This window comes from Rhyacophila brunnea, unplaced genomic scaffold (assembly GCF_057557595.1).
Source record: "Rhyacophila brunnea isolate RB1 unplaced genomic scaffold, BYU_Rbru_1.0 scaffold_8, whole genome shotgun sequence".
In the NCBI taxonomy this organism is placed as follows: Eukaryota; Metazoa; Arthropoda; class Insecta; order Trichoptera; family Rhyacophilidae; genus Rhyacophila; species Rhyacophila brunnea.
In genome coordinates, this window is record NW_028233350.1 from 11323180 (window position 1) to 11338568 (window position 15389).

General features: G+C 31.9%; 1 protein-coding gene across 1 annotated transcript in view; it reads left to right on the forward strand.

The window, feature by feature from the left end:
- Positions 1-1001: 1001 nt before the first annotated feature.
- LOC147063908 (uncharacterized) overlaps positions 1002-15389 on the forward strand; it is a 143737-nt gene continuing 129349 nt past the window's right edge. The window contains exon 1 of the mRNA XM_085959110.1: positions 1002-1038. Within this exon, the coding sequence (XP_085815236.1) occupies positions 1002-1038 (37 nt within the window). The remainder of the gene's footprint in view (positions 1039-15389) is intronic.

Consider the following 15389-nt stretch of genomic DNA (forward strand, 5'->3'; position numbering starts at 1 on the left):
ACTGGACGCCCTATTGAATGAGCATAATGAATTATTGAAATTCTTCAAAGCACACATGCACGAATTGCAAAGTGACAATCACGCTATTGTCATCAATCCTGATAAAACACCAGCTGGAGAGCACGTGCGTCGATTCAATGCGCCTGTTGTTGACGACATTGCTGGAATCATGGTTGGCGACCGCACATCGACGCGAGAAATCGTGATTCGAAGAAGAAACAATAATCTGGAGTTCATCGCTGACACACAAGGGACTGTAGGGACAAGACGGTTATTGCATAAACATTAAACAACGAGATCATATCACAGGTAATTCATTCATTATGAACATCATTACTCATTTTGAATTGAGAAAATGAATGTTTGGTGTTTTTTTGTTTTTATCGGCGGTCATCGTCTACAGCGCTCTATTCCTCTTTCTTTCATAGATCCCATCTCCACACACTTACGATACATTCGTTATTTTTTATTTAACAACCAAAATATTCACTAGAAATAATTTATATGGCAGAACAACGTTTGCCGGGTCAGCTAGTATTATTATAATATACAATATTCCATCAATAATCTGTGTTTAAAGAATATGAATCAATGTCATTTACCTTACACACAATATATTGAATAGTATTAGTTTATATTAATCAAATATTTGATTTTTTTAGTGAATAACCTGATATTCTTTCATATTTATAATAATCCATTTTTCGTAGCGATGTAAATTAAATTAATGTTATTTTCTCTTGTAATATGATATAGAATAAGTTCCATGTGTATATGAAAATATTGTAATAATAACATCAAATAAATTTTCAACTGAATGGAAGGGAAATGACGTATGTTTTGAATAAATCACCTGAATAAATCAGTTCAATCGTCAGGTTCAGCAGCTCTTTTAGTTGAATCCAACAAAACCAAAGAATACGACAGTCTGTTACTTAATTATTTTATCTGCCCCAGGGTTTCGAGAAATTTGAACATAAGGATCCCCTGCTTTAAATTCAATGACTGAGATTGATCGTCGCTTGACTGATAAAACAGGTGAGTGCCGTTCAACTGAATACCTGAGATGGTGAATATGCATAAAAATTCAGAGAGGTAATGCAGTCGCTGTTTTAGGTACTCTTGGGGTATCCAGGGGGCTAAAAGAGGTATTTTATGTACTAAGGGAATCGTAGTATATTAATAGTTCTATAATTATTAGTTTATGGGTTATATTTATTATTTATATCGTTTAAGTATTTCATGTTGAATTCTCTATATAATTCTAAAATGTTTATTTTCTATTCTAATAAATCTATACTATATAATAATATATTATATATAATTATCTCTTAAAAAATACTTTCTGTTACTAATAAAAATATCTCTAAAAATGCGAACGTAGGGATTTCCATGAGTAGATGATTTATATGAAAGGATGCGAAAAAACTGTTTCTGGTTAACAACTTTTGACTGAGGATTTGTGAAGAACTTGGTTTAATAGCAGAGACAAAAAATGACGAGTCTAAGTCTTGATTAAAACAATATTGTGAAATATTTAAAAAAAAATATATATATATATATTTTATTAAGAGTTATCAGAGTTGTTGGTGCCTCTCGTTTCTTTCTAATGGACGTTAAGCCAGTAAATATCATGGGAAGTTGAATTATTTGTGACGTGGTTGTACTAATGTAGCCTAATTTTTTTTAGGCTAAGTGAGAATTTTAATGCAATAAAATGAATGGGAGAGCTTCAAGAATTTATACATAATGTTAAAACAATAAACTAAAAAAAATATTATATTACCCAAGAAAGACCAACGGTATATGTAGCATATGAAGACAATGCATTTCATGGTTTAAGAACCTCAGAGATTGGTACTACTATAATAGCTATTCCAAAAAGCCGATTACATTGTAATAATTATTGCCCTAATTATAGCCTACCTTCGTTAGAGGGTTTCACCAGAAGAAAAAAAATGTTAAAAATAATATGTCTATGAGATTTGATACCACTGTAATAAAGCCAATGGAAAAATTATTACGATCAACTTTCCAACTGAAATATACCCGTATTGTAAATGAACCTAATCGCTACAAATTTCTTCTGCGTGAACACTTTTCAATAACAATCAAAGTTTTGCTGATCTTTTCATTTCAAAGTAATTATTTACATATTAATTCCAGCTTAACATGAATACCAATATTTAGTTCTTGAAACTTAAAAAATGTAATGGTATTTTTTATATTGTTGTAAAAATGTTCAAATAAAACTTAACGTTCAGCAAAGCTAAAAAAATAAATACATCTAATGCCCGGACCTTTTGACAATTTAATATTTTAATCTAGTATAATATAATGATAGCAAAATAATTGTAACATATCGCCATATAATAACATGAGTCCTGACTTAAAATGCCGGGTCTGGCAAAAAAAATATTACATTTTTTTCAATGTGTATTTGGACCTGGACCTAATAGGTTGAGCATGTAGCTAATATTTATGTCTCGTAAAAACATAAATCTATCTATACAACTTCTACTCTGAGGATTGAACATGGTAAAAAAGTAACTATAATCTAATTATGTCAGTTGTTTATTAACTATCAATTTGATGATACTGAAAAACGAAATATTTGACAAGAGTTCAATTGAAATTAACAAAATTAAATCAATCAGAACTCATATTTTTTAATTGATTACAGTTATATTATTATATGATACAGAAATATTTCAAATTTAATCATTTCTTCTTCTTCTTCGATGTGTGCTACAGCTCAAGTCGAGCCCTGGCCTCCTCCACCGCCGTCCTCCAGCCGGAACGGTCCTCCGCACGTCTTTTCCAGTTCCTGATTTTTAGCAGCTGGTTGGCATCTTTTGTAATGTTATCACCCCATCGTATGCATGGCTTTCCCGCTGGCCTTTTTTCCCCTGGGTTTCCTTCGAGGATCTTCGTCGGTATCCGTGACTCAGGAATGCGGTGGACATGGCCTGCCCAGTTTAGCATCTAGAGTTTTATGAAAGTGGAGAGTTTTGAATCTTGGTATAAGCGGTATAGTTCCGTGATGTACCTAATTCTCCACTCCCCGCCATCATTCATGAGTCCATATATTCACCTCAGGATTTTTCTATCAAAGCAGTCCACTATTTCAGCTGCTTTCATATTTGGCGTCCATGACTCGCACCCGTATGCAACGACTGTGCATATGACGGTTTTATAGAGCCGGATCTTACTTTTTCTGTGCACATTTCTGGATTTGAATATGGGCAGCAATGAGAAGTACGATTTATTTGCAGCGGTTATTCGGGGGTTTATTTCTTCCAGTTCCTCGTTCTCTTTTGTAATATTAGAGCCCAGGTATGTAAACCAGTTGACAACCTCAAATTGATGGTTTCCAAAACTGGAACTTTGGCCCAGTCTACTCTGATTTTTTTGGCTTTGTACCATGACTTTAGTTTGGTTTTCATTTACTCTTAAGCCAATCTCTAGTGCGGCCCTTTAGAGGTGGTCAAATTCTTTCTTCACAATCTGTATGGATCTGCCCATCATATTGAGGTCAGTTTAATCATTTACCTTGGGCATTTCTATGGAAACAAAATAGTCTTAAGATGCCACTTAATTTTATATTAAATTACTCTAAAATCCTAGAAAAATAGTTTTACCGAACGTACTGGAACTTACATCTTTCACTTTCTGGTGCTTTATTGTTTGCTCCCGATATATCTATGATGTATGCAACTTATTTTTAATGTAGTTTAAACTGCACCAATTGAAATTCGGAGAGCTTTGAAATAAATTAAATTAAATGTCATTAAACTAATTACAGCTAACTTCTGGCATTAAATTTTATGTTATTAATCATGTTTTTTTACTCATAATTGTAAGTTTTGGTCCTTCTCGGTCCAACTTTTCTTTTAGAGTTTTATCTAATATTTATATTTCTGAAGTTTATCTAAATTACATATTTTCTGTAACATGTAACATTCTTAAATCCTGTGTATATTTAGTAGATATTTAATAAAGAATATTAACAATTACAAACCGATTTTTTTATCTTCAGTAAAAAAATAAGCTTTTGTTATTTTCCAGGAAGAAATATTTTAAATTCTGTTAAATGCCTAAACATGAGTTCATTTTGATGCCGCAGGCTGGGTATGTATTTTTCTTTCATAAAAAAGCAATCAATTGCTCGATAAAAAAAACACTACCAACGTCAAATTACTCTGAATACGGAACATCAACAGCTCGCGTAATTTCATAAGCAATAATTTATTTACGACTAGTAATAAATACTTTCCTTTTATATTCTTTAACAGTAAGATGAAAATATTTCGCTATAATACACGCAATAATAAATTATTTTTCTCCAATATCTCACCCACAAAAATAAATTTATTTATTGACATACCTTTACCTGTAAACTATATCTAAATTAAAGAGCTACAAGTAAAAAATCAACACGCAATAATATTTTAGTTTAGTTTAGGACTGTACGCGTTGGAGTGAATAAATATCTAAGTAACATTTTTTTTTTTGTAATATTATTTGTTATTTTTTTCTTTTAGTGTGTCATAGTAATAAGTTACAGTTAATGTTGGTATAGAAGTAAAATAAATGTAAACCATAAAAGTGAAATGTAGAAAATTTTGTTAATGCTCAACGGTTAAGCTGGATTAATTAATTGACTCTTAATATCGGGGCGTGTGATCGCGCTGTTACGTCGATTTGACTATCAATAAAACATGAATCTATAGAATATCAGTAGAATATAAAATATGTTATATATAAATGCATTGTAAGAGTATGTATTGATAATCAGGGCGCCAAGTGTGATCTAAATATGTACGTCATGAAGAAAAACTGCAGATGTAAAGAAAATACTTGTAATATAGATAGATTAGAATTATTTATTAGAAGATAAAAGACATATTAATCCAATTAAAATAAATTAAAAAAGTAGAGACATGATATTTTCTAATGATGGAGACTCGTGATCCATGTTCATAGAGACAGAGATTTTTAAAAAAATATATATATATAGATAGGTACACATTGATACTCATATGTACGTCCTTCGTCCTTTGATATTAACTGATTCGATTAACGTTCAAAATTAAGCTACGTATTACACTGAATTTAAAATTGGATGCCGTCCGAGCGGGAACCGTCAAGGTAACGTACTGTTTATCAAGGAAATCTATCCAACTGTGAAGTCAGGGTTAAAGTAATCAAATCAAATGGATCTAGCGCCATTTTTCTCTGTCGCCGGTGTTACACTTTGATTTGAAACAGAAAGAATTTCTTGTCTTTGTCAAAACTTCAAAGTGACGAAGGATACATCAGACATTATTATGCTGGTTTTTTTTTCAACCAGGGCTTGAATAATAGTAAGGCCACAAAACTCATTAAAAATATACGCAGTCAACAGATAGACGCAATGGTTACGCAAATTTCAATCGGGCAATAAATGTTTAAAGAAAGTCCAAAAAATGTCAAAGATAATATGGTGCTATCGCAAATTGAAACATATTCTAGGACAAGTATTGAGAAACTATCACTGACATAATATCTCTAAAATGAATGAGCGTTATTAACCAGAATGTAATAAGCATTCATCGCGACAATGCGTACGCTTTTGCAGTTTGACCGCAAAAATTAGACATGAAAAATTAGAAATTAAACTGGAAAGTTCAATCAAGTTTTCTATAATCCCCAAATAGTTATTACCCATTTGGATTACCTATTATCTTTTCAAGTCTATGAAGTATAGAGTAAGAGATAAATGATAAATGTGGTATATAGGTACACTTCGGCAGTGGATAGTTGTTGCAGATGAAAGACGGTAGCAGTTGTTTGTGATGATGGAGGAGGTCCTTAATAGTATTTGTGTAAATTATATTTTAAATAATTGAATGCTATCAAAAATATTGAGTTCAGATTTTAAAAAATAACAATATAAATAATTTAATGTATACCAAAATATATATAAATATTAAAATTATTTTCAAAAACAAATGTTACGATTCTAGTTGAAAAAAACCAGTAAGGGTACCTAAAATAATTATTCTAACAATGAACGTATTACAAAATACACGTGTTATTATATGAAAGTATTTTTAAATTATAACGTAAACCAATTTATTTTCAGATAACAAAGCTTCACAAAGCTTTCGAGTAGCAAAGTAAGAGTTTTGTAATAAAGTTGTTGACATATCCCTCTCTTCAATTTCCCTAATTTTCCTGACGTGCCAAGCAAACATTAAAGGTGATTTTAGTTTTCCATTCGATGGAGGTTCTTGACTGCACAATTGCTATGTTTTATTTTGCCATTAGCGGTAATTTGTTATGATTCGTATCTGCCGCGCAATTTTTGACACGCGTTGCCGAAAATAATGATTCAGTAATCACTCACGAAGGCTTTCTGAGGGTATGTTTCTATTAAACTTTCAAGGAAACTCTCCAACAAAAAGTGTTTTAGATTGTCCTTTATTAAGTTTTTCTGCATCGATATAGTAGTTGTAGAGAACCGGTCTTTTAAGCTGTGAGCAAGAAGCTTCTATAGTGTGACTGAGATTGTGATTTTTTAATAAATTACAAATTATATTCTGTATTTACGTGGCTTATGAAAAATGCAGCCCACGTGTATATAAAATACCGGATGATATACTGGCGAAGCGAGCTATGTACGCAATCTCCGATGGCAAGAGAATACCTGTACGGCCAAAATTGAGATGGCTGGACTGTGCCACGGGAGATTTAAAAATGCTCAGTTAAAACAATACTTGGAGAGTGTCGGCGCAGGATCATCCAGAATGGAGGAATATTTTGAAAGAATCTATTACCCGCCAAGGGTTGTAGTGCCCTAAATGATGATGATGATGATTTAATATTCAATTAAAAAACAATCTTTTTGGTGGGTAACTAAATTGTGTATGCCTTAAAACCTTTTCATTTTTTATCAAATCAAACTTCAGAATCATGAGCATACTGAAAGTCGATTCAATATAAATATACTGACATTGTATACACAGAAATTAATGGAATTTATTCCAATTTTAGGACTCAAATACTTATAAGTTATAAGGAAAAATGTGTGATGTAAAAATGTATGATAGTTATAAAAAAAAAATTATATTTTACTATAAACATCAAAATTAAATATTATGTACTTTTATTTCATTATAAAATTGATTCTTTTGTCCTTTTTTCTTGGAAAAAGGTCTATCAGCTTTTCGTTGCTCACGACAGCTGTCGCGCTTAGAGCCACTGCACCCGTACGGACGCATCACGAAATACTTCCGGAGTGGCAGTACCAGACCAAACTTCTAGCTGCAAGCCCTGCTCCCTGCATCCTCCTTCGCCCACTCGAGCATATTCCATCGAAAACGGTACTACACAAAATCATGAAGGTGCGTCACTTTCTGATATTAGTACTGCGGTGTATGATAATTATTGGATGTATCGGTGCGCAGGCGAGCTTAATACACGCTTAAATAATATTGATATTTTCATATAATTTACATAAGTTTATGTATATTACAATATTAGATTGTTCTCAATTTGCTTGTGGGTGCTACAGTTCCACAGTGCATATGGACGAGCCGCCACTGCTTATAACCCTTGATAAAAATCAGTGTCTAATCATCTGACTTTCAGTTGTATTAAACATTAAAAGTTTTACGACCATATTGTGTTTAAATGTAGACAACGTTATTTTACTTAATGAAATACCTGCCGGCTATAAATCCACATAATATAATTATTTCTGTATTCGTATGTGTGTGTATAAAATATGGGTTACTTTTCGGTAGGTGTATATAGTGCAGGCGTTCGTCACAGTTAGCGAGCAAACTACTCGCAGTATCCTTAACAAAAGCCAATTAAGCACTTTCCTCTTGCGGAATTAGCACTCCGACGCCGACGCTGGAAACGCCACTACGTCCTGTCGAGGACGCCGCTTCAACCGAGACACTACACATAACTGACGGCGTACGTGCCTACTCAATAAATATTTCATTGAAATAAAAAAAATTCAGCGTGAACTTGGTGATTTTTCGTGATAATTAAAATAAGGATTTATTACCTAATTACTTAGGTGCCTACTATTTTTAATACCAAAGCCATGATAATTTTCGATAAGATGGTTATTTTAAAATTCTTAAATAATCTATTACTATTTAAGAATCTATTAATTGAAGTCCCGGTGGGGTTTTTCCGATATAGATCCTATCATGGTCATTGCATTCGAATTCATATATAATACGAAGATCTTGTCGTATGTTTTTACGTAGAGTTTTGTACAGCGTGGAGTATTCGAGATCATTTGCAGCTTGTTGCTCGCTTTTTATACTCCTACACAGCTTCATAAGATCCAATGTTTCCTTTGAAAGTTTTCTTACTCGTTCAACCACAGCAGCAACTGTCTTTTCTGAAGATTCTTTAATGATTTTTGTTATTGCCATGGTGTTTTGTAGGGAGATGGGATCATTTTCAGCCTGGAAGGCCGCTAGCCTGTTCTCCAGCTCTCGTTGGAATTCGACTCTGCTTCTGAAGCTTCTGCGGACTCTGGGCTTCTGCATCAGTTTGGATCTCTCACTTTTGATGTTAAATCGTACTTTACACCTTACCATTCGGTGGTTGCTGCTAGTATTAAATCTGTGAATGACTGTGCAGTCAAGAAAAATATTCTTCTTGTCGGTGAGGATGTAGTCGATTTCGCTGGTTCGTTTTGCTGGGCTTCGCCATGCCTATTTTCGGGAAGGCTTCTTTTTGAAGATTGAATTCATGATGTAAAGATTACGGTTTTCCGAAAACTCCACTTGGATTAAATAGTAAATATTTTAGTTAAACAAGCTAGTTATATTTGAAGCGTAAACTGTAGGTACAAGAGTATGTTACAGTAGTTATGCTACAATACCTATGATACGAGGTCTGAGTCTCAATAGAATGAGATGTTATGCGGAGCGATACAGAGATACTAATAGGCCAGGAACTTATATTCAAGTGAGATGTCCAATGAATTATGATCCGCTATATATTGACGTAATCACAATTAAAATAATATCTTGAAAAGAATATTTAGGAAATAATTATTAAAATTGAGTCAGTTACTCTATATGAAATTTACGTCATTGGATATGGCTGACTCTGTGAAAAAATGGATATTGCAAAAATTACAATTACAGTAAGCTATTAACTGAGTTTGCCATAATTGACCACCACTTGAAATGGGTATTAACGAATTTATAATTGCGGTCAATTATTTAATATCGCCAATCAATATACTGACACGGATTGAGTTGTTTATCTCCATATATATTTTATATACTGTACAGTTATATATTATTAAAACAATATCATATGTTCGTTAACAATACAAATAGTTTCTCATTTATTATGACAAAATGACCAAAAATTATTCTAGGTAATATTATAAACTTAGTATTTTCTTAATTTGTGTTTAATTTTCTTTATAGTTTACGACCCCTCGAAGCTTACTAACTAAGGTGTACACGGTCCGATATTCACACACAAACATGTTCAGTGAAGGCTTGTAGGCAGCCGCGAGGCTTAGGCGGTAGGCCAATGACTCGATTAACCGGAAGTGATGTATCACCTAACTCCTGCCTTTGCATCAATGCACTGCTCTCCGAGACAATTCCGTTATGAGTTTATGATGTTATCTCGCATTTGCACTTGCAACAGTGGCATACCCTATCTTAGTCGTATATAATCAGAGGTGAAACGATCTAATAATAAATGATCAACAATGTCTCATAATATTATGTGGCCTGTAAATAATTCATTATTTAACATACAAAATTTTGAAAATTGTGAGAAATCATTATAATGTATAACCAATATAAAAAAATCCCAGCAGGTATTGAACCTGTGTCTCTCGGGATTCACGCCCACGCACATCGACCACAATGGTATAGGTATCCTATCTAATTGCGACAAATTTTAACTAATGGCTCTTACAATAATCTCTGAAGCGTTTTTCAAGTTGAGTGATTATTGGCAATCGGTTTTTGTATTTTAAATCAAAGTAAGTATTAAATACTTTAATTACTAACCGACGTCACGGATCACTCTTACATTTTTTAGTTTAAGCTTTTATTAAATTTAGCAAAAAAAAAACAGCTAATTACATTATTTTTATTTAGTACTTAGGTATCTACATTATATTTTGTAGGTAAATTATAATATCTTATAACCCCAATATACTTATACAGTTTATTCATAACAAAACATGAAATTCCGAAAATCGTAAAGCCATTAACATTAAGTAATGTTTTCCCGATTTTTTTATTTTTGTAGTTGAAACTGATCGGTTTTCATGTACAGATAGATATATAAAGATAAATATAAAAAATTGAATAATGTATAGTAATAAAAATTATTTTTTTAATATATGTATAACATTTTTCAATGAACGCTCCGCACACTAGGCGCTCGAATGGACGCGTTTGGTCCACACGATATGGCAGACGCCGATGCTCGTGTGATACTAGTGTACGACCGTTTGCATACATTAAACAGAAACGCCATCAATTTTCAGTCTACCTGCGAGAGTTGAAAAGCTTGCGAATGATGCCTTTTCTCATTTTTTCTTTCATTTTCATTTTTTCATTCATTCTTTTGTGTCATTGTGTTTCAAGTAATCGTATAGCATTGAAAGTAATTCATTAAATGAGCTCATACTCATCCTGAAGTAATGAAAGAATTTATCTGGATGTAATTTGTGCTATTCAAAAGTGCAAATTGACTACGTTTCTATCTAGAAATTAGAATTGGATGAGCCCAATATCACCAATGAACTAGACGTCTTTATTTTTGGCGACGTTTTCTTTGTCTTCGTAAAATTAATATTAACGCAAGTGCTAGCAATATAGAATCCATTTGTACACACGTCCTCAATTTTCTCTAATGAATAAACTCAGCTAGTGGTCGCGTTCTGTGGCTATGTATGCAGTAAGGCTTAATAGCCGCACATATCGAATTGAACCCTTTTCCGGAAAAGTATCATACTCCTAAAATTGTTTCGTTTCTTAAGTCATTTGCTGCTGACTAGATAATGATTTTTTTTAATTACCACCTGTAAAATGCACGTTAATTACATCTATCGACCGCTTGTTCATTACGCGCCAGGTGCATCTTCAGTGTCCAAAGTATAAATTTTTTGATAATTAGTAATCACAACATCGTACTCATACATCTTCCGTCGAGATTAAATAATAATTTTGCATTAATTTGAACTAATAATAACGCTATTGTTATAGTCATAACTTGTTTTTAGAGAAAAGCTCACGTATGCGTATTTTGAGTATGTATAACTCGTATATAATAATATATAAGATAAGCTCATAACTCAACTTTACTATTGCCTTGGCATCCATACTCAACTCTCTAATGAAATTTAGTTAATGATGTTACGAGTACCTTACATTTAGTTGTCTCTACGATCATTTACGAACTATACAGACCTAATACATAAGGATGCTAACTCATTCATACAGTGCGTATATCCAATTTATGGCAACTTACTTTTATTCTTCATGTTCTGAACGGTTTTAATTCAATACAATTTTTAAATTATTTATATTGCACTTTTCACGTTAACCACTATTTACTCGGTAAACTCGATTTTTTTTTTAAATAATTTATATTGTTTTTTTTTTTAACTATTTCGTTTTCGATGTGATTACTCCGACATATTGTAGTTAAGATTATATAGAGATATAGGTAGTTAAGTTATATTTATAATGATTTGATAACCAAAATAGTTTTTCACAAAAATAAATATTTGAAATTTAAAATTATTAGTTGTATACTGTTTGTAATATCATTTTGTTTATAGAAAATCTTCAATTAGTAAAAAACCTACTATAAATAGCTTTTTGCAAGTATTCTGAGTTCTGTTTATTATTTATTATAATATTATTCAAACGATGTCCACAGTGTTCTCATTATATAAATAAATAAAATTCAATCATATTTTACTATGCTTTTATGTGTATCTGAGTATGTGTATCTGTATTTGAGTCGTTTTTGTGACCCGGGTTTCGCTTTTCGGCATCTTCAGGCACTGTGTAACGTAAATACACACTGACAACGAATATTATTAACTCTAACTTATACAACAAATCAATACAATAAAATAGGTAAAAACTTTAACACCTAAATATTAAATCAAGGATAAAAAAAATATAAAAAATATAAATACAAATTATGAATACTTGAAGTGTTTGACAAAAACCCGCTACTTTAACAATAATAATACACTCTATAAACGTATAATAAATCTTCAAAAACCCAATAATAAATCATTAGTTTTAATAAACAATAAAAATACTACACTCAAGAGGTGTTAAATCGGCCATTCTGGGAACAATGGTAACGTATTGGGAATTAATGGAGTTAACTAATGAGATATATCTATGATATCAGTATTTAAAAGTTATTAGTTAAACAATTATTATTCAATAATATTCTTACATACCTATGTACTTTTTTATATTGGTAATATTATTGTAAATATAACAAATCCACAAATAAACCCACCTAATATATATATATTTGTATACATACGTATACATACCTATATCCACGTACACACATCAACATACATACATCCACATACATACATGTAAATGTATATATCAATACCATTGACCATTATAGTCTCGCATGTAAACCATCATACAGGATATCGCATTTTTTTAGATATTATTACTGAATCTTTAACGATTCTTTTTATTTTAAACAAAAATATAATTACTGTTAAAAACACATACTTAATGCCTTTCCAAAAAAGTACTTCTTTATATATCCATTTTTTTCTGTATCTACGGGGGAAATATTTTAAAGATTTTAAGCTTGAAATTGCATTTAGTTACTACAGTACTTTACTAAATTCTAAATATCACCAAATAATACGTCATATTATATTATATTACTCGTACACCAATTTTGTCACACTGAATGCCTTACTTGTGTTAAGTACATGAAGGCTTGCAACAGTTCTCATAATTCAAACAATGCGTAAACTGTAACAGCATCATAAATCCATCGAATTACAAAGAAACCTCCAGAAGCGATGTGTACAAGGAGATTATGTTCTACGCATTGAATAGCGCTCCCTTATTCCTATTAACTTAAATTATACAAAATTCGTAGCACATTTGCTTCGAGTGGTGGCGCTAAATCCAGCTCTTGGAAGGATTATGCCAACAATAAATAATCATCCGCAGATTTATGTGACATATTTATCACGGTACTCTACGCCATACTAGCCGTATACAATTCAAAACTCATAATTTCCAAAATTTACACGCCATTAAGTTTCAGCGAGAGCTTTCGAGGCTATTTTGAATCTATTCTCAGCTTAGACAATTTCCCTTGTAGACCGCTCGCGTTAGTCCATCTTCATAACGCGTGTTCTCAAACTTTGCGTAGATAATATCTGTACCTGATTAACTCAAATAAGAATACTGATTGAGCATTTGTGGACTGTAATTTTTTGGTGAAGGATGCTGGCAATTCCGGATATAGGGGATTATCCGGAATTCCCGAGTTTGATGTACAAGAATACCAGGCACTGACTTTTTGATGTGATGAGGGCTGATACTCATTGGCATGGGTCACGGGTCATATACTCACGCACTTGGTAGATGAATTGTCATGTCAATGTCTCACTCTCACTAGTACACGTGGATTGATTTCAATGATGATAATGTTAGTAATAAATGATAATGATGTTTGTATTGAATAATGATGAGGTTGGTATTGAATGATGATCACAGCTTGAGTTAAGGTTCTGATTGTGTTTATTGAGTTTTTTCTAGACGATCGTAGCACTATATCAAGTACACTTACTCGCTGTTGACGAACAACTGCCGGTCATTGCATCATCGTTGTAAGAAGACCCGTGATTGTCATGCCTGGTTGACGAGAATGATTAATGATGGGATTAGGGATTACAATCGGCCCAACCAAATACTTTAAAGAAAAAGCAATAATTTCAATTATTCATTCAGGTGCAAAATTTTATTGAAATTACGGCTATGACTTACAGTGACTAATTTACAAATTATGATATGAATATTAATATTAATATAAGTAGGTTTTAAATATTGAAATTACAGAACATTTACGTAATTAGAATAATTAATTTATTAAATTAGATTTTTACCTTGACAACACTGCCATTCATTCAAAATCGTAATTCAAAATAAATAAATTGAATGCTTTCATGATAAATTAATATTTCAAAATAAACAATACATGTTGACTAATAATTTTACTTTGTTTAGTTCATATTTATAAAACAATCGTTAAAACTATTATTTAGGTATATATATATATATTGACAACGTCGTAATTCTGAATCGAATTATTCAAAAAGTTTCTTTGAGCTTTCAGCATCGCAGGTTTCCGCGCTGAGCTTTCGTCGGTGACAAAACAAGCGTACGCAGATAAAGCAAGACGTCCGGTTCCTCTCGCGAAGCCGCCGGAAACGAATCCATTTAGCCCCGCGAGGAAGCCTTAGGATGGGTGATGCAGCTTTTGACTTGCGCCGCTGTATGGTAACTTGAAAACTTTACTAAAATACTTCGGAATAATTAAGTATAATCATATTAAATATCAAAAGACAATTATAATACATGAACATTTTTTGAATTTGAAAACATTACTATGGTACATTGTAAAATTTATAAAATAAAACACAATATTATAATATTACTTCATTTGATAATCGTGACCACAATAAATTAACAGTTATTACCATTATCCAGATGGTTCCTGGTAACCAATGAAACATTTTGAAAAGGTGTATTAAAATACCATTTTTCTATGGTTATATTGTAATTATAAATTGAAAACTACCCGAAATATAATATAAACAATAGTATTCTAGATAAATGGAAGCTTTATCAAGTCGCATAGAAATATTATAAATACATAATATAAGTAAATAAGTATACCATCTTATATTGTGTTATTAATTTTAGTGATAAAACATACTAATCCCTTACACATTATAACAATAATAACGAAAAATAAAATAATGTTCTGTTAATATAATCAACATTGTAACACCAATATTAATGTGATGTTAACTTTCAATACTTGGAAATACAATGAAACATAATGTAAAAATTAGTCGAAACATCCAGAAAACCGGACTTTACCCAATTCCTCACGCTGTTTGCCTCGTACAAACTGTGAAACAGTACTAAGTACGAATGCCTTATGAGAATTGGATTTATCCTCACATGAATTTAGTGCGAAGGAAACTGTCACTGTACCATGATTAATGAACGGTGCAGGGGAAATACGATTTAAGTCATCAGTGAACGGGGATGCTTTTGTGGATCACGATTTACTTGTTTGAACAGTAGGCGAAG